Source organism: Cibotium barometz, chromosome 31 (assembly GCF_041138505.1).
Source record: "Cibotium barometz isolate CiBa-2024 chromosome 31, ASM4113850v1, whole genome shotgun sequence".
NCBI classification, from domain to species: domain Eukaryota; kingdom Viridiplantae; phylum Streptophyta; class Polypodiopsida; order Cyatheales; family Cibotiaceae; genus Cibotium; species Cibotium barometz.
In genome coordinates, this window is record NC_141076.1 from 44,009,227 (window position 1) to 44,031,326 (window position 22,100).

The 22,100-nt window shown below is 42.8% G+C and overlaps 1 protein-coding gene across 2 annotated transcripts; it reads left to right on the forward strand.

Moving 5' to 3' along the window:
- The first annotated feature begins 1,444 nt into the window (after positions 1-1,444).
- On the forward strand, positions 1,445-18,954 carry LOC147620901 (SUMO-activating enzyme subunit 1B-1-like). 2 transcript variants are annotated; one of them, XM_086825171.1, is made up of 10 exons: positions 1,447-1,624; positions 15,810-15,861; positions 16,161-16,353; positions 16,459-16,538; positions 16,682-16,801; positions 17,227-17,280; positions 17,386-17,452; positions 18,105-18,208; positions 18,310-18,417; positions 18,562-18,954. In XM_086825171.1, exons 1-10 carry the CDS (start codon positions 1,530-1,532, stop codon positions 18,679-18,681), a joined length of 993 nt encoding a protein of 330 aa, XP_086681297.1. In that variant the 5' UTR covers positions 1,447-1,529; the 3' UTR covers positions 18,682-18,954. The 2 variants fall into 2 exon arrangements, with proteins under 2 accessions (XP_086681298.1, XP_086681297.1); XM_086825172.1 differs by lacking the exon at positions 16,682-16,801 and having other exon boundaries at positions 1,445-1,624.
- The last annotated feature ends 3,146 nt before the right edge of the window (positions 18,955-22,100 follow it).

A 22,100-nucleotide genomic window follows, 5' to 3' on the forward strand; every position in this document is an offset into this window, starting at 1 on the left:
CATCTTACCTTGGATGACTTGTGTAGCAATCCTATTCATGATAATGTGCTAAATCCTTTAATCAAATTTTGATGTAACATTATACCAAGGGGCTTGTGTGCACTTGCTAGTAACATTATACCAAGGGCTTTTGGGCACTTGCTGGTAACATTATACTAAGGGGCTTGTGGGCATGTCACTTGTTAGTAACAAATATGCTTGCTTCAAAACCTATAAAATTCATTCATTTAAGGTATGCTCTTACCCCTTGATCATACTTTTATGGATCTACTAATCTCCTTTTCAACCATGAACTTAAATTGGTGAGATGGAATATAATAATTGACTTTTTTAGATCTAAAATATATCCATGTACACTTCCTAAAGTCATTGACAAATGTAATAAAATAACTATTACCATAAATATATAGGGTTTTTTACTGGTCCAAAATGTATGAGTGTGTGATGTTTGATGACCTTCTTGTACTCGCATCACTATGATGTGTCTTGCTTGTTTTTGCATGTAAATACTCTATAAGCTTAACCTAAGAGGCATACTAATCATCATGTTTTGTTGCTTTAAGTGAGCATGAAATAACTTATACCTCTTACGCCCTAACTTAAAGTGGACAAGGTAGACATTGCATGAATTGATGGAATGCAAGTTATAAGCTTGACGAGCATGGCTTTATTCACATCTTTGGTAATTACCTCATTATTTAATTGGCTATATCCTAAATTATACATTCATATATATAAGTAATAACTCTAGAATGATTCTCTATCATGGTTGCAATTGAGGTTTTAATCTTCCTATGTTAGGGTCATAGAAAATATCATAAATAGAACCTTTCTTTCCCATATACATCTCCATAGGAAGGCTTCCTTTGCCTTGAATTATGTTGTCCGATGTATAAACATAGATTTTGCATTACAAACACTATTCTTTGGTGGTTGTTATATGTGAGGAGGATTTGCTATCTATCCACTAATGTTGGAAACGATGATCCACCCTCTATATGTAGTACATGCACGGGGAAGTAACCGCTAAATCTTTTTTGTATGGCTCTCATTTGTGACTTTGAGTAGCTCACGCACCAAGTTTGAACACTCTATGGCGGAAATTGGATATATGGCCCATCAAAGATTGCACCTAACTGTGTAAGACTTGTGTTCCACCTTGACTCAAGGGACTTAAGAAATATCACTACTATTAAATACATGCAGTCAAAACCCGACTGGTTTAGTCATGCTGATGCAAGGAACGCCTACTCACCCTTATTTCAGGTCTTACTTAGAGTGTTTATAGACAACCCCTATTTTCTAGGATGGGCGAGGAGATGGAAGGGGGAGAGGAGACTCCTTGTCTATCTCCCCATTTTCATGCCTTTTTCCTTTTTTCCGTTTTTCTACACAAATGAACTTTTTAGGCATTTACGAGTGTGTAAAAGCAAAAAGTGAAATCCCTGAAGTCAAGGTGGGAGTCGAGACGCCCGTGTGTGAATTCATACGAACAAGCAAACTAAAGTTCGACGTAGTGTGCTTTGGCTATGGAGGAAGAAGCTGCTGCAGAGGTTCTCACAGAGCAGGAGGCAGCTGTGTACGACCGCCAAATACGAGTATGGGGCGTGGACGCTCAACGCAGGTGCGTACGCGCAAACCCTAATCCCACAGTTTCTCTTTTAGGAAACCATCCCAGTAACCATAATCTCATTTTCTTTCTTTCAAAAATTCCAATAAACTTCGGTTCTTATATTTTCCCCGTTGTGTGCTGAAAATCATGGAAAAACCTTTTTCTTTCAGCAGGAGAGGGTGTTTTTGCCTTATGTAATTGTGTGCGTGTGGGTGTGTGTGCGGTGCGTGCACGCAGAAGTTTTATGTGGTTTTGGAATCTGCACGCAGCTTGCTGTGCATGTGCTTGCATGAGTATGCTATGTACACATCCGTGCACTTCAGTATGCGTCCATGTACACACACATATATATGTACTACGTATGTGGAAAATGCATGTACTTGATTAGGTGTATGTTTGCATGTACGTAAGTACATAGATGTGTATACATGCATAGATATTGATCGGTATCTATGTCTATGGGTAGAGAGTGTGAGTATGCATGCACCCTGCCATAGCCTCCACGCGGCAAACATGTGCTTGCATGAGTATGCTATGTACACACATCTGTGCACTTCAGTATGCGTCCATGTACACACATATATATATGTACTACGTATGTGGAAAATGCATGTACTTGATTAAGTGTATGTTTGCATGTATGTGAGTACATAGCATAGATATTGATCGGTATCTATGTCTGTGGGTAGAGAGTGTGAGTATGCATGCACCCTGCCATAGCCTCCACGCTGCAAACATGTATCAATACATACAGTCATTACACAGCATTTTTTTACAGTCCCATACAGCAGCGTTGCGAACAGACAAAGACAGGAGGAGGGAGAAGATAAGAAAAAAGAGAAATTAGGGCCTGTTTAGGGGCTACAAAATGGATGGTGCTTGCTGCAGAGCCCAACAAATGTGTCAGGCTCTAGAGGACTGGTGTTACTAAGTATTGAGTACTCATAGGCTGTATCAATGGATGACTTGGCTTACTTGTAGAAGGCTCAGCCCAGTGACCCAGCAATCTTAAAAGGTACTCTTGGCCTCTGAGAAGTGTATTTTCCCTCCAAGCCCACTGCACCAATTGAGGATAGAAAAATCCTCAAACGCTTTAATCCAGGTTGGTCGTTGGCTTGTGGCATCTCTCCCATTTATAAATGTTTTGACATGTTTGGGGTGTGAATGCCTGAATTGGGTCTGAAAGACGCTGAGCATGGGCAGTTTGCAAGGTTCACAACCTGCAATTCTTAATGAGGAACGTGGAATCAGGCACTTAGCTCACCGCTCAACCATAGAGCCTCTCAGCCCAACCATAGAGCCCCTTAGGCTTACCCTCGAGTTGGAGGTCTAGAGGTGTCTTGGTGTCCCATACTACCAAGACAACCCCCTCGGGTTGTCTTGGTAGTATGGGACATGCTAGCCCATGAGTCTAGGACTGGGATGTGCTCCTTGTGAGCTGAACCTATTAATTGATTTGTGTAGTCCTCTTATAAACTATGAGCTATATTTAGCATAATACCTTTAATAACCACTTAAGGTTCACAACCTGCAATTCTTACGGAGGAACATGCGGAATCGGGCACCTAGTTCACTGCTCAACCATAGAGCCTCTCAGCCCAACCATAGAGCCCCTTAGGCTTACCCTTGAGTTGGAGGTCTAGAGGTGTCTTGGTGTTTGACGACACCCCCCTTGGGTGTCGTTGCACATGCTAGCCAATGTGTCTAGGACTGGGATGTGCTCCTTGTGAGCTGAACCTATTAATTGATTTGTATAGTCCTCTTACAAACTATGAGCTATATTTAGCACTAAAGCTTCCGTTAGGTGTTCCTAACCGAGGTGCATGTGAACAGGGTGCATGTGACCTGTTCACATTTGAGGCTGGTAAGCAGTTGGGCTAATGACCCGAACTTGGCGAAATGCTCACTCAACTCTTCATTGTCATTCATTTTTAGGTCATAAAATTTGAGTTTCAAAAAGACTTTAGAGTTTGTGATTTTGTTGTCGAAAATACCTTCGAGTTTGGTCCAAATTTGCTTTGCAGGAGACTTGAAATCAATATGATGCACTACTGAGTTTGCAAGTTTGAGGCATATGATTGCGATGGCCCTTTGGTTGTGTGATACCATATGTTAAAAACAGGGAGCCAAGGGAGAGAGAAAGAGAACAGATATCTAAGAGAATGTATTTGCACGACTCAATGCTCATAGTTTTGATTGTGTCAATTGCATCCGCACTTGGATGCCACGTATATATATCTGCACAGGAGGTGTAGGACCTGGAGTGGTAACTGGTCCCTTGTGAGCCCCAGTTTGGGACGAGCTAGTCTGGGTTCCACTCTATGTGTATAGGGTCAGGCAAGTCCCGTACATGGTCTTGGTCAGGTGTGCAAGTCCCACACATGGAGCAATGCTAGTCTGTAGTGTGAGTCACCCTCTGGAATGATGACAGGTGTTCCGGGCATTGATAGGCTTGTAGCTTGATGCAAGGCACGTGAGGAAGCATGTAGATGCATGTAGATTTGCATAGAGTGTGGGAGGGGTGTTGAAATGTGCAATGTAAACTAAAGCTTGGGTTATTTGGTTGAGCGTACCTTAGAGGTGCAAGATATTGTGGAAAGATAAGAATGCCACATAAGATACTGTGTGAATGGTGAGAGCCACATAAAAGAATGTGGAAAAGGAGTTGCCACATGGCATGATGATGTGTAAAGAAGATTGGGTCAATGGCTATCTATATTAGAAGCTCTTCATTGTATGGTTCATAACATATGCAATAGAGTATTATTGAGTGTGCTACTCTCTCTCTCTATAGTCATGGAGTTCTTGGTGAGGTATAACCCACCATAGTTTATGCTTAATCTATGTTACACAACACCATGATCAATCCCATATTAGGATTTTCAACAGTTTGGGGTGTGTGTGCTAAGGTGTAAAGCCTTTTTTAATAATGGTGGTAAGCCTTAATGCTATTTTGAAGCATAAAAAAAAACATCACGACATCAAACGTCGTGGCTTATGACAGAAAGATGGCGACCCTTCAAAGGGGCAGATTCAGCCTGAAGAGACATGAGGACACATGTGTGGTTGAGAAGAGGAGCTAGATTGACATCGGTTAAGGTCAGAAACACCTGATGAGGCTACAACTTGTCATTGTTTTTTTAATTCTTGGTGTGTAGAAATATTTGGGGGAAATAAAAAATCAGGCAAAATTGGGCAAGGGGGTAAAATTGGGTTGGGCATTCTCTCTTGCTTTTCCATACAAACCCCGCTAAACCTAATTCTATAGTTAGGGTTGGCTGATTTTTAGGGTTAGGGTTTTGTTGTGGGCATACTATAGGTAGGCTTGTTTGCTCTGATATCACTGTGAGGACTTCGTAGTTTGTTAATAATTTATAAGACATGATTAGAGACATAATACTGAAAGTAAAGACACGTAGAGTGGAAAGCTAATACTGAAAGTAAAGACATGTAGAGTGGAAAGCTGTGTGGTGTTGTATTGAGACAGAAGCCCTTATTAAATAGGTCCTAAAGAGCTACAAGTGAAGAGTCATATCCTAAATGCAGGGGTGTGCCTCTTGATCAACGAGTTGTCCTTAGAGTCTAGACGAACAGTTGTGTCTTTAGGGCGAAGGGTCATATCCTTTGGATAGGACATGCCTCCTCATAATAACCCTTGTGATGGGACACAACCCTTGAACAATGTCTCGTTCATTGATAGTTAAGATTAGGCTGTAATTAGCGAGATCGTGACATTTCTTGTCCGGCAAAGAAGATCTTAAAGGTAGAACCAAACTCTTGGCTCTACTCCCTAGACATAAGATAGACTTGGGTCATAGTAGTCTCAAGGTCACACATGGATTCGTGGGGATCTAGGAGAGCCATTGGGATTGCGAGAGGAGTCCTTGAGAGGGTTCAATGAAGGGAAAGCTAGGCGAACCAAGAGGAACCTCTTGTGATTGGTCTACACTGACATTTTACCACTGTTTGTGAAACCGATCCCGTCAAGTGGGAAAGACTCCCTTGGACACCCACACGCTTAATAGCACAACTTTAAAACCACAAATTTGAAATGGACAACTTAAAACAACCTGAAATTTAAATGAAATGAAATGGAAAGATGGACACCAGCACTGGGGCCGGAACGGGCCGACCCCCCCCTCAATATATGATATATTTATTGGGAGTATTTAATAAATACAATGCTCCATGGGTTCCAAGAACCAGATAATGTCCATGTACATATGAAAACAGTACCAAACAAGTAGGCTCGAAGTTCGATGTAGAAGCTCGAAGCAGAACGACCACTAGTGTGGTCCAATCTCTACGGTCCTGTGCTTTCACTGGACTCCGCGGAGAGCGCCTCACTGGTGTTCCGAGACCACGCACAAACAGGCGCTCTCGTACTAACGCCTGGCTCTCCCGATCTCAGCACCTTTGGACCGAGGTTCGCCAATATAGCTTGGACAACCCGGCACCGAATGGGTGTTGGCCGAGCGGGATGAATCCTTTATCAGATTTAAATATGAAATACTTTACTCAAATCTGAAAATCACTTACTTGTAGTTGGTTGATAGAAAACCAATACTTGTGGTGTTTGTGTAGAATATGAAGCCACCCTTGTTGAAGAAATAGTTGCCTCGTGAAGAATCACCAAGACAAGTACCACCACAAAGGACACAGCCGCCTGTTGTGAGAGAGAAACATCCACTTGCAAGGGAGGAGAGAGAGACCTGGCTGCTGATTGGAGATGGAGTGCACAACCTCTTGCCTGATTGGAGATGGAGTGCACAGTCACTTGCAGAAATTCATGTGCAGCCAGGAGTTTGCATGAACAGTAGAGAAGCATGAATAGTAGCCAGTCGCCTGCAAGGGAGCATGGGGAGGTGCAACCAGTAGAAGATGGGCAGCCTGCAGGTACTGTCGCCTGGCTGTAGCCTCCTGTAGAAGCTCATGCGCAGCCAGCAGTTACATAGACAGTAGAAAAACATGAACAGTAACCAGTCGCCTGTAGAGAAGCTTGGGGAGGTGCTTTGGCTGCAGCCTGTAGTGCAGAGGATAGGGCAGCCAGCAGCCTTAGAAGCAGTCGCTTATGGTAAAAGGTAGAAACATGCGCCTGTGGGAGAGGTAGGGAAAACAGCATGCGCAGCAGTCTTGCTGCAGACTCTTGCTCAGATGGTACGCACAGTCCACCAGAGGAGCATGCGCAGCAAACTTCAGCCGCCTGGGAGCAAAGAGAGTACATAGCCGCCGGTTCTCACGTAAGGTGGAAGCGATGGGTTTTCACGCTTGAAGGAGGGAGCTTTTTTAATAATATTCATGTGGAGTTAACCTTGGTGATACCCACGTTTGCATGTGGGGGGACTAGTGGGAGTAGGTGACCATGCCCACCCCCACATTCACTTAAAAGTGGGGCTCCCCACCTTGGCCCCAAAGTGGGTGCCCACTTTTAAATAAATGTGAACACCTAACCTTATAAAATAAAGGGTTAGAAGATAAAACATTAAAACAACAAGTGTGACATACTTACCACCTGTTCACATGCACTAAAGCTCGTCAGAATACAGAGCAGACTTCACGACTCACTGGCAGGCGTCCCCGCTCAGTAAGTAACACGTCAAGCAGGCAAACACACAAAAACATGTCATGCGAAAACAGTTTCAAACATGCAAAATATGTGTGCATGTGCAAATAGTAACATGGACATATCTCCCGTTCATGGAACAAGTACAAAATATCTGTCGGCACAAAACTGGCACGACATAAAAACATAAAAACCTGGTCTTCCTATGGTGGCACTGATCTGGCTCCCGTCCATACGACACCATCCTGCTAACACACGGGTGGCACCAGTCTGGCTCCCGTCCATGTCAGCAAAATACTGGTCTCTTCACATGAGACACCGGCCTGGCCTCAAGTGAACGAGACGCAAAAACTGGAGATGGACCAAATGGTCGGCCAATTGGTGACATCCCCCCGGGCTTCTAAAGAGTTGACCTCAACTGAAAAGCCTCAAGATATGCCTGCAACAATTGTGGATAATCTGCAAAATAATCCTCATTTATCCACTTGGCATCAATAGGCAAATAATTCTTAAACTTCACAAGGTATCTCCTGGAAAGCTTTCCTGCAGGTAGCTTTCTCTCCTTGTGAAAAACAATCTGTTCTGGCTGGAGGATCTCCTCAAGCTCTTCGATTTCTGGCGGATCTTCTGTGACAGGCTCATCAGGATCTGGCCCCACATATTTCCGAAATAGACTCACATGAAAAGCATTGTGAATCTTCCAATGACTAGGTAAAGCAAGTCTGTAGGACACTTCATTGATCTTGTGAATCACCTTGAAGGGTCCATAATAGCGAGGAGAAAGCTTAGGATATGATCCTTCTCGTCCTGGCCTCTTCCGAAGCCTAGCCTTCTCAAATTTCAGCAATACCCAATCACCTTCTTTGACTTCCATGTCCCTTCTATGCTTGTCAGCAGCCATTTTATGCTTATCCTGAGATCTTGCAATGGCTGTCCGCACCTGACCAAAGGCAACATCCAAGTCACGAACATATTCATCAGCTGCAAAAATCTCATCCTTGGTACGAAGGATGGGTGGCAAGACCACTCTGCCATAAATAATCTCAAACGGAGCCTTGCCCGTGGAAGCATGGATTGTATTGTTGTAGGCAAACTCAACAAGTGGAAGATACTTCTCCCATGCACTCTTTTGATCTGCCACATAACACTTCAACAAATCCAACACGGCTGAATTTGCAGCTTCACTTTGGCCATCCGTTTGGGGATGATAAGCTGATGAAAACTCAAGCTTAGTACCCATATTATTAAACAAAGCCCTCCAAAATAGGCTTGTAGTCCTGGGATCTCTATCTCCAACAATGGATTTAGGCATACCATGATGCTTGAAAATATTAGCAAGAAAAAGCTTTACCATATGATCAGCTTTAATGGTTTTCTTGACGGGCAAGAAGTGAGCTTGCTTGCTAAACCTGTCCACAATAGTCCAAATAGCATCATTTCCATGCTGGGATCTAGGCAAATCCATAATAAAATCCATCGTGATACTTTTCCAAGGTTGCGAGGGAATAGGCAATGGCTGAAGCAAACCTGGAGGCTTTTGCCTGTCAAATTTCACCTTTTGGCAAGTGATACATGCACGCACATAAGCCTCAATGTCTTTACGCATGCTTGGCCAAAAGAAATACCTCTGAATCATGCGAGTAGTAGGCATAATACCTCTATGACCAGCATAAGGTGGAGCGTGACATTCGTCCATAACCTTTGGACGCAAATCCTTCACCACACATAGGCAATTATCCTTCATGAGATAACCCTCGTTGATAACATAAGAGGCATGTGAATGACCAGCCATCAAATCAGTCCATATATGGCAAAAATCAGCATCCAAATGATACAAATCTCTCATAGCAGATAGATCTCCATGAGAGGCCACTGAGACTGCAGCAACATAAGGCCTCCTAGATAGTGCATCGGCCACCACATTTTTCTTTCCTGGAGTATGCACAATCTGAAAATGAAACATGGAAAGAAAATTTGCCATTCTCATCTGCTTCTCTGAAAGCTTGGTTTGAGATAGAAAGTATCTCAAGCTTTGATGATCTGTCTTGACTACAAGTTCAGCCCCAAGAAGGTAGTGTTTCCAAATCTTTAAGGCGTGAATTACAGCCAAGAGCTCTTTCTCATAGATATCCATATGAAGCTCAGCATCATGCAAACGACGGCTCTCATATGCAACTGCATGCCCTTCTTGATTTAGGACAGCTCCTATGCAATCACCACAAGCATCACATTCAACCACGAATGACTTGTGCAAGTCAGGAACAATCAATACTGGACCACATATAATAGCATGCTTGAGTTGCAAGAAAGCATCCTGTTCCTTTGAAGTCCATTTGAAAGCAGTTTTCTTCTTCGTGAGATCATGTAGAGGAGTGGCAATCATAGCAAAATGCCTTATGAAACGCCTGTAATATGAACATAATCCCAGAAAACTACGTACTTGATGTACGTTTTGCAATTCGGGCCAATTCCGAATAGTCTCTATCTTTGCAGGATCCATTGTAACTCCATCTTTGGATACAATATGTCCCAGATAATGAATCTCTGAAAGGAAAAACTCACTTTTCTTGGCATTGACGAAAAGTTTATGCTTCCGCAACTCTTCGAACACTGTGACCAAATGAGTTCTGTGTTCCTGCTCATTCTTGGAGAAAACCAAGATATCATCAAAGAAGACTCCTGTAAACTTGCGATGGGGTCGGAATATCCTATCCATCATACGATTAAAAGTAGCAGGAGCATTGGTGAGACCAAAAGGCATTACCAAGAATTCATATAATCCGAAGGCTGTCCTGAATGCAGTCTTATGGACATCTTGTGGCACCACGCGTATCTGGTGATAACCACTCTTCAAATCAAGTCTGCTAAACCAAGCTGAGCCATCAAGCTTATCCAAGATATCATCAATACGTGGAATTGGAAATCTGTTCTTGATGGTAAGCTTGTTCAAAGCTCTATAGTCTACACACATACGGAATGATCCGTCCTTTTGAACAAGAAGCACAGGAGAGCAGTAAGGTGAGGAACTGGGCTGAACCAAACCTTTCTCTAAAAGCTCGTTTACCTGCTTCATAATTTCTTCTTGTTGTGCAGCACTCACTCGGTATGCGGGTTTGTTGGGTGGAGAACTACCTGGCACAAGATCTATGCGGTGATCTTCGGGCCTTTGGGGAGGTAATTCACCTGGCAATGAGTCAGCAAAACAATCGTTGAATGCATTAAGAAAATTCAGCCTATCATGAGACATAGCATCCACATTTTGATGATTTGGCACAAGACTATCACGCACAAAAACCAAGTACGCTGAAAGACTCTTTTTCATTGCTTTATTAATTTGGATGTGTGATACAACTGGGATGGAATCCCCTTCTTTGCCAGCATCAATAAAATGCATGCGGCCTTTATGCATAAAAGAAATCATATTAGACTTGTAGTCTTTGCGGGGCTCAAGCCTATGATGCCACGGCTTGCCCAACAATACATCACATCCATTCAAAGGAGCAACTAGGAAATGCTCATTATCAAGGTAGCCCTGTATATGAATACGCAACTTCCCAATCAAAGGGGTAACCTGCACCTCTTTACCAATAAATGCAGCTTCGGCTTCAATCTGAGGTCCCATGTTTTCAACCTCAATACCCAATGCAGCTGCCATTTGCATAGAGATGAAATTGTCAGTTGCACAGTCATCAAACATGAAGAGTGCGGGCTGATCCTTGATTTGCCCCCAAGCCTTGCAAACCATATGCTCTTTAGCATCATGACCTGTATTACCTTGCACATCAGGAACTGCATGAACATTTGCTTTGGTGTGCTTGTCCTCGTGCTTTGATTTGCGATCTAGGCATTGTCGGAACATGTGGTCTTTGCTACCACAAGAAAAGCATTTTCCATCCTTGGCATATTGCTCTCTTTGCTCCGGGGTTAAGCCGAATTTGTTCTTTCTTGGGCCCTGTTCTTTAGATGTGCTATTTTCAGCTTTACCACCCTTGTAAGACTCCCGGAAGTTCTTTTTAGATGGCTGTCCGTCCTTTTGCTGATTTGGGACAGCCTTGTCCTTCCCCTTGAAACCTCCTTGATCTTGCTTGATCTTGAGCACCAATTGCTCCGTAGCAAGGGCAGAAGCTGTGAGTTGTTGCAACGTATGTTTTGGGTGCAATTCAATACCCGATCTATAAGCAGGTTGCAATCCAGAACGAAACTTCCTCTTTCTTTCATCCTCAGTGATTAGCATATGAAGGGAGTCACTTCCAGCAACACTTTCCAGAATTTGTTAACATACTGTTGCACACTCTCATTATCTTTTTGTTCTAGCCTGTCCCACTTTTGAGTGAGAGTTTGCTCTGCATTGGGTGGCAAGAACTGAGCATAAAATCTATCTTTGAATTCCTTCCAAGTAGAGATGGGATCCTTGGTGATCTTTTCAGTGATCCACCAGTGGGCAGCAGTCCCTTTCAAAAACATGCTAGCATGGCGCACCTTTGACTTTTCTGTAAAGTCCTCATCGCTAAAAGCAATGTCGAACTGTGCCACAAACGCTAACACCTTAGAAGCATCATGTTCACCATGAAAGACATCAAATTTGACAGATTTATCACCTGCTTTGAATTCCTTGAGCTTCCTGGCATGAGGCTTATGGTCTTCTCTTTTTCTTTTCCCCTTATCCAACGGGGTAGCCCTATCTGCATGGGCTCCATGGGCCATCATAGAAGCTTCATGGGGCACGGTGGCATGTGCTCCACGAACTCGAAACTCAGATGCATGTGACTTACCTGCATATGGCATGGTCTCTCCATGAGACAATTCAGAAGGCAAAATTTTTCTGGAAGCAGACCTGTCACCATGAGATACATATCTTGCATGCATGTGACTTTTATGCCCTCCATGAGCACTGGCATACATATATCTATCAGGCTTTGTGCCTTGGGGAGAAGATGCATGACGAGAGGTGACAGTCACCTCTTCCTTTTGCATAAAAGATTTCAGCCTCTGGGATGCGGGATCTCCATGCTTCAAACGAGGTGGATTTCTGAATTTCAGCTCTCCGTCATCCCCCTCTTTGATATCACCTTTGCGAAGGAGATAGGCAAGTGCCAACTCCCTTGGTTTCTTGCCCACTTCACGAGCCATTGATTCAAAAGTTACATCAACCATAGCATCAGCCTTCCTGGCTTCAATAGCACTTTGCAAATGTGGATCTTCATGCAAGAACTTTAACTCTTGCTCTTGAGCCTGCAAAAGTTTTCTCATATGTTCCATTTCAGCCCTCATAGCATCAGGCTCTTGTTCAAGCATAACTGTCTTTCCTGGAGACAGTTGACCCTTGGATTCACTATCCATAACCCTTTCAAGGGGCTTGTGTCTACCACGCAGGGCATCAGACCCACGAGAGGCACTAGATGGACCCCTTGAATTAGGCACTTCCAAAGGGTTGCCTTGGCTGTCCATTGTGTTTAAAGTTTGCTAAAAGCGGGATGTCCAGTACACAGGTTCGTTTCCCCACTAGGAAGAGGGAAACAACCGTGCTCTGATACCAATGAAACCGATCCCGTCAAGTGGGAAAGACTCCGTTGGACACCCACACGCTTAATAGCACAACTTTAAAACCACAAATTTGAAATGGACAACTTCAAACAACTTGAAATTTAAATGAAATGAAATGGAAAGATGGACACCAGCACTGGGGCCGGAACGGGCCGACCCCCCCCTCAATATATGATATATTTATTGGGAGTATTTAATAAATACAATGCTCCATGGGTTCCAAGAACCAGATAATGTCCATGTACATATGAAAACAGTACCAAACAAGTAGGCTCGAAGTTCGATGTAGAAGCTCGAAGCAGAACGACCACTAGTGTGGTCCAATCTCTACGGTCCTGTGCTTTCACTGGACTCCGCGGAGAGCGCCTCACTGGTGTTCCGAGACCACGCACAAACAGGCGCTCTCGTACTAACGCCTGGCTCTCCCGATCTCAGCACCTTTGGACCGAGGTTCGCCAATATAGCTTGGACAACCCGGCACCGAACGGGTGTTGGCCGAGCGGGATGAATCCTTTATCAGATTTAAATATAAAATACTTTACTCAAATCTGAAAATCACTTACTTGTAGTTGGTTGATAGAAAACCAATACTTGTGGTGTTTGTGTAGAATATGAAGCCACCCTTGTTGAAGAAATAGTTGCCTCGTGAAGAATCACCAAGACAAGTACCACCACAAAGGACACAGCCGCCTGCTGTGAGAGAGAAACATCCACTTGCAAGGGAGGAGAGAGAGACCTGGCTGCTGATTGGAGATGGAGTGCACAACCTCTTGCCTGATTGGAGATGGAGTGCACAGTCACTTGCAGAAATTCATGTGCAGCCAGGAGTTTGCATGAACAGTAGAGAAGCATGAATAGTAGCCAGTCGCCTGCAAGGGAGCATGGGGAGGTGCAACCAGTAGAAGATGGGCAGCCTGCAGGTACTGTCGCCTGGCTGTAGCCTCCTGTAGAAGCTCATGCGCAGCCAGCAGTTACATAGACAGTAGAAAAACATGAACAGTAACCAGTCGCCTGTAGAGAAGCTTGGGGAGGTGCTTTGGCTGCAGCCTGTAGTGCAGAGGATAGGGCAGCCAGCAGCCTTAGAAGCAGTCGCTTATGGTAAAAGGTAGAAACATGCGCCTGTGGGAGAGGTAGGGAAAACAGCATGCGCAGCAGTCTTGCTGCAGACTCTTGCTCAGATGGTACGCACAGTCCACCAGAGGAGCATGCGCAGCAAACTTCAGCCGCCTGGGAGCAAAGAGAGTACACAGCCGCCGGTTCTCACGTAAGGTGGAAGCGATGGGTTTTCACGCTTGAAGGAGGGAGCTTTTTTAATAATATTCATGTGGATTTAACCTTGGTGATACCCACGTTTGCATGTGGGGGGACTAGTAGGAGTAGGTGACCATGCCCACCCCCACATTCACTTAAAAGTGGGGCTCCCCACCTTGGCCCCAAAGTGGGTGCCCACTTTTAAATAAATGTGAACACCTAACCTTATAAAATAAAGGGTTAGAAGATAAAACATTAAAACAACAAGTGCGACATACTTGCCACCTGTTCACATGCACTAAAGCTCGTCAGAATACAGAGCAGACTTCATGACTCACTGGCAGGCGTCCCCGCTCAGTAAGTAACACGTCAAGCAGGCAAACACACAAATACATGTCATGCGAAAACAGTTTCAAACATGCAAAATATGTGTGCATGTGCAAATAGTAACATGGACATATCTCCCGTTCATGGAACAAGTACAAAATATCTGTCGGCACAAAACTGGCACGACATAAAAACATAAAAACCTGGTCTTCCTATGGAGTGACAGTCCCATAGGTAAGACACAGTTCCAGGCACGAGTCTCCCTATGGTGTGACAGTCCCATAGGTAAAACACGGCACGAATACTGGCTCTTCCATGGCGTGACAGTCCCATGGATCGAACACAGTCCAGGTCATACACGGGTGGCACTGATCTGGCTCCCGTCCATACGACACCATCCTGCTAACACACGGGTGGCACCAGTTTGGCTCCCGTCCATGTCAGCAAAATACTGGTCTCTTCACATGAGACACCGGCCTGGCCTCAAGTGAACGAGACGCAAAAACTGGAGATGGACCAAATGGTCGGCCAATTGGTGACAGTTTGAGTACTGTTTTCATTCCATTGTTGTATTGTAAATCTGGCATATGATGCCAGCAATGCTTGTATTTGCAAGCACTCCTACAGGTACACACATCACTTGCTATGTGTATCGTGATTGGCCAGCTCATGGTATCCTCCCACCGCCTCAGGGTAAAGATTGGCTGAGCCGAGGATATCTCACGGGGGGGAGGATATATATTATGGGAGAGGTAGAAGATGAGGATATGCAGAATATGTATCACGAGAGAGGTAGAAGATGAGGCACACTATGTGTTTAGCTGTCTGGCCTACTATGAGATATGGGGGAGATTCCATTGCCTTTTCAGGAGGGATTCAGCCCACTTGCATGGGTGATACAGTACAAGGATCAGAAATGCCTAGGCTAGCGATCACATTTTTCTTCTTGGTACAGGCATCCACATCAGAGTCCACCACCCTTACCAATGCTTTTGCTTTGACATCAAAACCACCACCCATACCCATACTTCAGCTCCACGCCCAAGAGTTCTCAGTGAGCAGGCCAGATGCCCTGAATCCAGAGCACCACAACCCTCCATCCGAGAGAGGAGATTCTTTGCTGATATGACATGCTCCCATCACAGAGGCTTGACATTCTCTCCATCAGATCAGCTCTAGCCGAGGTGGGTATCGTCATTAACTGATCACAACATATCCCACTCTATCATCATCTACTTATTATATGTACATACCCTACTCTTAAATGTTTTCTTTTTCAGTTTTCCATGGCTTGGTATATCCATGGTACTAATTTGTTCTCATAGACCCTTGGGGACTTTCGTAGACGTTAATATCTCTCTCTCTCTCTCTCTCTCTCTCTCTCACACACACACACACACACACACATGCACGTGGAGATTTTGAATTGTCTGCTTAGGTACCCTTATTGTTTATAAAATGTGCTAAATAAAATTCAATTTTGCGTCAGTCATGATACTCTACATGGTGCAGATTGAGCAAGGGTCGTGTTCTAGTCGTTGGCATGTCGAACGTTGTGGCGGAGGTGCGGATGTTTTTTCTTGATTGTGCAATTATTTGCTACTCCCTTGTGTTTATCTTTCTTATGTGCACTAAGTATGGTCGTAATAGGCTTAAAAGGTGCATGGACCACACAGATATTTGCATAGATACAGACATACACACCTACAAACATAGTCCATCTATCCATCCATACATACAAATTGCATGCATGCATACATACATACACATTACATACAGACATATTGCATATGTATTATATACATACATACATATGGTCTTGTTAGACTTGGAAGCTTTCCTGAAGCTTTTTCTGTTCTGCAGCTATGTAAGAATATTGTCTTAGCAGGGATTGGAAGCTTGACTTTGATGGATGACACATCCAATGCATCAAGTGTTGATTCAGCCAATTTTCTGATTCCTGTGGAGCAATTAAAGAGTAACAGAGATTCCGCCACTGTTTGTATGGAGTCCCTGAAGGATTTCAATCCTATGGTACATGTTTCTGTAGAGAAAGGTGCACTTCCTTTGTGATGTATACACTTGTCCCTGACCAACATTTCTTGCTTGTTCTTTGTGGGAACAAGTCAGTTGTTTTTTCTGAACTTGGGTTTTGATGCAGGTAGTCTGGCAGAGAAGCCGGCCGAGTTTTTAGATAATTTTGATGCTGTAGTTGTTGGTCGTTCTCCGCTAAACTATCGGGTATGCTCACCGCAATACCTTTTTAGAGATGTGCATGTAAGTGTGTGTATTTGTGTGGATGTGCCCATGCTCTTTTGTGCTCTATTTTCTTATGCTTTCAACTGTTTTTTTTTTTTTGGGACTTTTCAATGGATGCGTAACAGAAACTTGTGAATGCTCTTTGCCGTAAGAGGCCACACAAAGTGGCATTTTTTGCGGTTGATTGCAGAGGTCCGTTAGGGGAGATCTTTGTAGATCTCCAAACATGTTCATATGCGTCAAAGGTGAGAATACTCAATTTTGATGTACTTGCATGTTGTGAACTTTTGTTTCCAGTCAGTGTTGAACTAATCCCCCGCCCGCCCGCTCGCCGCCCGCCTCCCCTCTCTCTCTTCTTCTTTGTCTGTGTCTCCAACATGCAAGTACTTCAAACTTGGGAACACTCAATTTTGATGTACGTGCATGTTGGACCTTTTGTTTCCAGCAGTGTAGAGAGAGAGAGAGAGAGAGAGAGAGAGGAGAGGAGATAAATCTTTTAACATCATAGTCAGCTGCTGGACTACATATGATTCATATGACGGCACCGTTACGTGTGAAAGTGAGCGAGTGCGTATGCCATATGTGCACACATACACGCATGCACATGAATGCACGCATGCGAATGGTTTCAAAAACTGTTCTGATGAGAATGAATTTAACATGTTGACAGACCAAAGAAAATGAGACGCCTTTGGTACAAGATCTGCACTTTTGTAGTTTAGAGGTATGGTATAGAAGGCAAAGTAGACAGGCAATCTGCTTTTTTATTTTTTTGTTCTGTGCTATGTTCATCTCCAATGTTTTTTTGACTGAATAGCATTTTTGGCAGGAAGCCATGGCAGCACGATGGGATAGGCTGCCTAAAAAGACAGCCAAGCTTTTTTTTGCAATGAGAAGTGCGTTGCTTTGACTATTTATATAGTCTTTTCTTTTTTGGTGGAATTGAATGCCCTTCAGAGGTCTATTTTATGAAGCTTATTATAGAGGTTCTGTCCATAAAAGGAGGGTTTCTGTCGCATGCTTGCATTGTAGCAAGGTGAAAGGATATCTAAGCGGTGGGTGGTCCACTAGGCCTTCCCTCTTCTCAGTTGGCCGCCTCTGGATTCCCTATGCGTTCACCCTTAGGAGAGTTCCGTTAATTGTCAGAGGTTAGTTATTGCAGGCTGAAATGGCAGTCAGTGATGTATTTGGGATGCTTTCTGCTTTCTGCTTTCTGCTGAGGATAAGCTTGACGGGACCGACTCCCCATAGTTGTGGTCATATATGATGCGTCATGTATTGGTTGCCAAAAGACTTCGGAATGTCGTAATTGGCACTGAGGCATGCCCTATCTCATTAGCACAGGACAGTAGAGGTACTTTGGATGGTGACACTAGTTTAGATGTAAGTGTGGCATCTGCCTCCGCACCTTTCACAGTGGAACAAGTCAGGTGGGATGGTAGGAATACACAAGCACATGCATTCACGGTTGTATCTCACGGAAAAGTGTATTGTGTATGTACATATGTACTTTCATGACATCTGGAGTTCTTTGCCATTCTAGTGCAGTTCTTGAGGAGTTTGAGCAATCCAACTTACGGACTCCCGGCCAGGTGGCCTTTGAGGACCTAGCAGCCCTATTGGACACACGGAAGAGACTATGTGAATCACAGGTGATTTGTGATGATACTTGTCATTGGGGATATCTTTGATCTATTTGTTGTGTTATGTTGATTTATGACTTTGCTTGTCAACAAATCTGATTTTGTTGTAGGGAGTACCAGAAACTTTGGTACCCGAGAAGCTGCTGCACAGGCTTTTAAATGCAGGAGTTAGAGAGCTTCCCCCTGTGTGCGCTATCATCGGAGGTATACTTGGTCAGGTATATATCCGTGCTCTTTGAACATGCACATCATAACAATCCCCTGCTTTTTTCTCTGAACGATGTAGTGAAGAAGAGAAAAGCTGAACTTGCTTTCTCATTTGATATGGATTGGTTAGAAGATGATCTTTTTAAATGTTGCAGGAGTTACTCAAGGCTATGTCGGGGAAGGGTGAGCCTTTAAAGAACTTTTTTTTCTTCGATCCATCAGATGGGAAGGGAATTATTGAAGATATCCCAAGATCTAGAGTCTTCCCAATTTAGCAAACTAGATAAACCTTACAGACGTTTGAAATTTGAATTGACATAAGCTCTCACCTAAACATAGACCTTTCTCTACTAACAGTTGCAAAGCAAGATATGGGTGCTTCTAATTTTTCACTAGCAAGAAACGACCCCATTTTAACCCAGGGTAGAAGTAATCTTCTTGAAGCAGCATTAAAAAGTGTGTGGTGTCCGTGATAACTTCTGAAGGGACTTTTAGTCTCTCCAGTGTGCGGCTTGGTTGTATGTGAGTTCTTTTGGATTGTCTAAAAACAGGGACGTAATGCCGTAATGCCATGATGTAGCATTGTGGGATCCAGGTAAGTCCATCTCATGCATGATCATTGGCAGTAAATCGTGGTGTGCAATGGCTCATATCTCTTACCATTTTTCTTTAATCAGGCAGCTATGCCTGTATTGTTTTAAGCACTTTTTTTTTCCCACATTTAGTTCAATGACGGCTTGCTTATTGTCTGATTTTTAACACAACTTGTGGGCTTCTAAATGGTCTTCAAGATCTTGGATCTTGGAGAGGACGTGCCTATAAGTGGAGATTGAGTACTCTTCATAAGGCAATCAAACATGTTTACAAGTTGAGGTCAAGTAGGACCGTAGGTAAAGTCCATTGTTATTTGCAAGTCTTATAGGGCCAAGCACTAATTGTAGTGCTTCAAGTCAATGAGCCTAAATATTTGAGCTTAGCTTGAGAAGGCTACATATTAAGTGATTAATGGGAAGGGCTATAGGCTTTTAGGTTCTGGAGGCTTGTGTGTGTGTGTGTGTGTGAGAGAGAGAGAGAGAGAGAGAGAGAGAGAGGGAGAGGTATGCAAAAGGTCATGAGAGTAGCCTCTTCTGTGTGCGTGTGTTTTGTGGTTGGGGGGAGATTGAGTTGTCAGGTATGGTAGATCAATTTGAAAGATGATATTTCCTTTGGTGAGTTCAACACCCTGCCTTGAAGGCCAGGCCATGTGAGGATTAGCATGTGGAGGCTGATGTGGCATCTACAGCAATGTAATACGACATAGGAGACCAAGCCAAATGTATAGGATTCATAGCTCAACTCAGCATTCATAGAGAGTCTAGAACAATCCCAATCAGCCCCTTCTCTCAGCCTCAGATTTGCAGCCTTCCTACATCGATTGTATGCTGATATACAAAGCCAAATTGTTCTTGATAACTTGAGTAATAATATAGTACCACGCAAAAGTTGTTCCTTTGAGGTGAAAAATAGGAGTCACTAGCAGCTCCTAAGCAACCAATAGGGCTTGTTTTGTCCTTCAATAACTAATAACGTGCAAAATTAGGTCCATTGGATAACGTGCAAAATTAGGTCCATTGGTCACAGTTGGTGCTAGAGAGCACATTAGCTGCTAATAAGTAGCCTGTAGGACTTGCTTCCAATATTAGCTGTAACATACAAAAACATGCATATTGGTCCATGATCCTAGATAGCATCTACTAGAAAGGAGTATTTTCTTTGTCCAATAGCAGCCACAAACACCTTTTGAGCACCCAAATGGGCATATTGGACCTTTGTGTTACTAGATACCATCCTCTTGCAGTCGGTAAGACTTGTTTTGTTCAATGGTAGCCAAGCAACTACTACACTAGCAACCGATTGTAGCGTCCTTGTCCAGTAACAGCTACTAGCAAGCCAAGTACATTGTGACGTGGTCCTAGTTACTAAGCATAATGTTGTTCCTTTTCTTTAGTACATGGACATAGGTTGGCTAATACTGGTTTTATTGCTAATCCTGCAGTTGAGCAGGTGCTTATAAGTAGTGCAAATCTAGGTTTTATCTTTAGTAAAACAAAAGCTTTAAGTTATAAGCTTAAAAAAGAGAGAAGCTATAAAGCTTTATAATTCAAAAGCTTACAAATCCCTTTAATGCTTTATATTTAAACAAAAAAAAAGAGCTTTCCAAGCTTGTCTTCAAAGGTTTGCACCACTTTTCTTTTACCAAGAGCCTATATAATCAACTAAGCTTCATTATCAAAGCTTATAAAACCAAAGTGAAAGGACTAGCAAATTGTGCATCACGCATTACAAGCAAGAGGAAAATTGCAATTTCAAGGGTTATTTGTGGGGATTCCATCAAGGGTTCAAGACAATTTTAGGCATCAAGGACTCTCATACTTTGAGCCTCTTCGACATCGTTTACCTAAGCTTCAAATACCACTTACGAGCCTTGTGACACTTGAAGTTGGGATTCTTGCTGTATATAACTTAGGACAACATATGACTTCAACAAATTCGAAGCAAGGACCATAAGTGCTACTTCACACATATCATTTATTTGCTTATCTTAATTACTATCAATTTTTTACAATTTTATTTTTCTTTCTCAATTTCTCATCATTTCAAACCCACAATCTCCTTTTATTATATCGAGAAACTTCTATCTCTACAAGCTCAATTAAATGAAGAAAGAGCTAAAAGGATAGAATTGGGAGAACTAATCTCTAGTACGAAGTGATCTAGAAGTGTTGAATTTGACTTTGACATTAGATTTACTACCAGAGAAACTTTCTATGAATAAGAGCAACAAAAAGGAAAGAAAATTAGTAGTAGTAAGGCTTTCACATTTCAAAATTTTGATGGTAAAAGGGATGCAAAAATGATGTTATCATAGATTAGTCAACTTGATGATTATTTTTTTGGGGGATAATTTTTTGAGGAATATAAGCTGCAAGTCACTTGGTCAAAACTCCATCATTATGGTGGGATACAATCCAGCAAGGATGTGAAAGAAACTTGGGAATAATTTTAAAAATTCATTAAAAAGAATTTGTTATCACCTCAATATAAAGGAAGAGAATGTTAACAATGGGATATGCTTTGTTGACTTGACAAAGAGATCACAACTATATGTGGATAAAATTTGGCAAGTTCTTATCCAACTCTAAGCCATTGAACGAGTGAGAACAAAAGATCTAAAATGTAAATTCACTACTAGATTAAAGCCTCCTCTTTGTGCGGAGATCAATATGTTCCAACCTCATTTTGCATTTATATGTTGTTATTCTTGGAATGCGATGGAGATATGAACATAATCTTTACATTGATTATGATTCTCATGTCATATCTTTTGAATTCAAAGTATTACGAAAATCTAGTGAATGTGTAGTCCTTAGCCACATCTAAGCTAAGCGAGCAATGAGGAAAAAGGAAAAGACTTATTTAGTCATGGTTAATGAGGTTTCTGCCTCTAAATCAATTTTCAAGGACACCTTGCATGAGCCGTTTATTTCACAAATTTTGGATAGACATTATCCCTGGTAGTATTCCTCCTTGTAGAGATTCTTATAGAGTAAATTTTCTCGAGCAAAAATCCAGTGTTAGATTGAGGACTTACTTGATAGGAAACTTATTAGTAGGAGCACTAGCTCTTCTATGAGCCTTTTGGACTTACTAATGC

Bases quoted from the DNA above. Each gene is read 5' to 3' on its own strand.
- LOC147620901 (XM_086825171.1), top strand. From the start codon at position 1,530: ATGGAGGAAGAAGCTGCTGCAGAGGTTCTCACAGAGCAGGAGGCAGCT. The intron at 16,354-16,458 runs GTGCACTTCCTT...GTTTTGATGCAG, and splicing joins ACATGTTTCTGTAGAGAAAG to GTAGTCTGGCAGAGAAGCCG. The intron at 16,802-17,226 runs GTGAGAATACTC...ACATGTTGACAG, and splicing joins CATGTTCATATGCGTCAAAG to ACCAAAGAAAATGAGACGCC.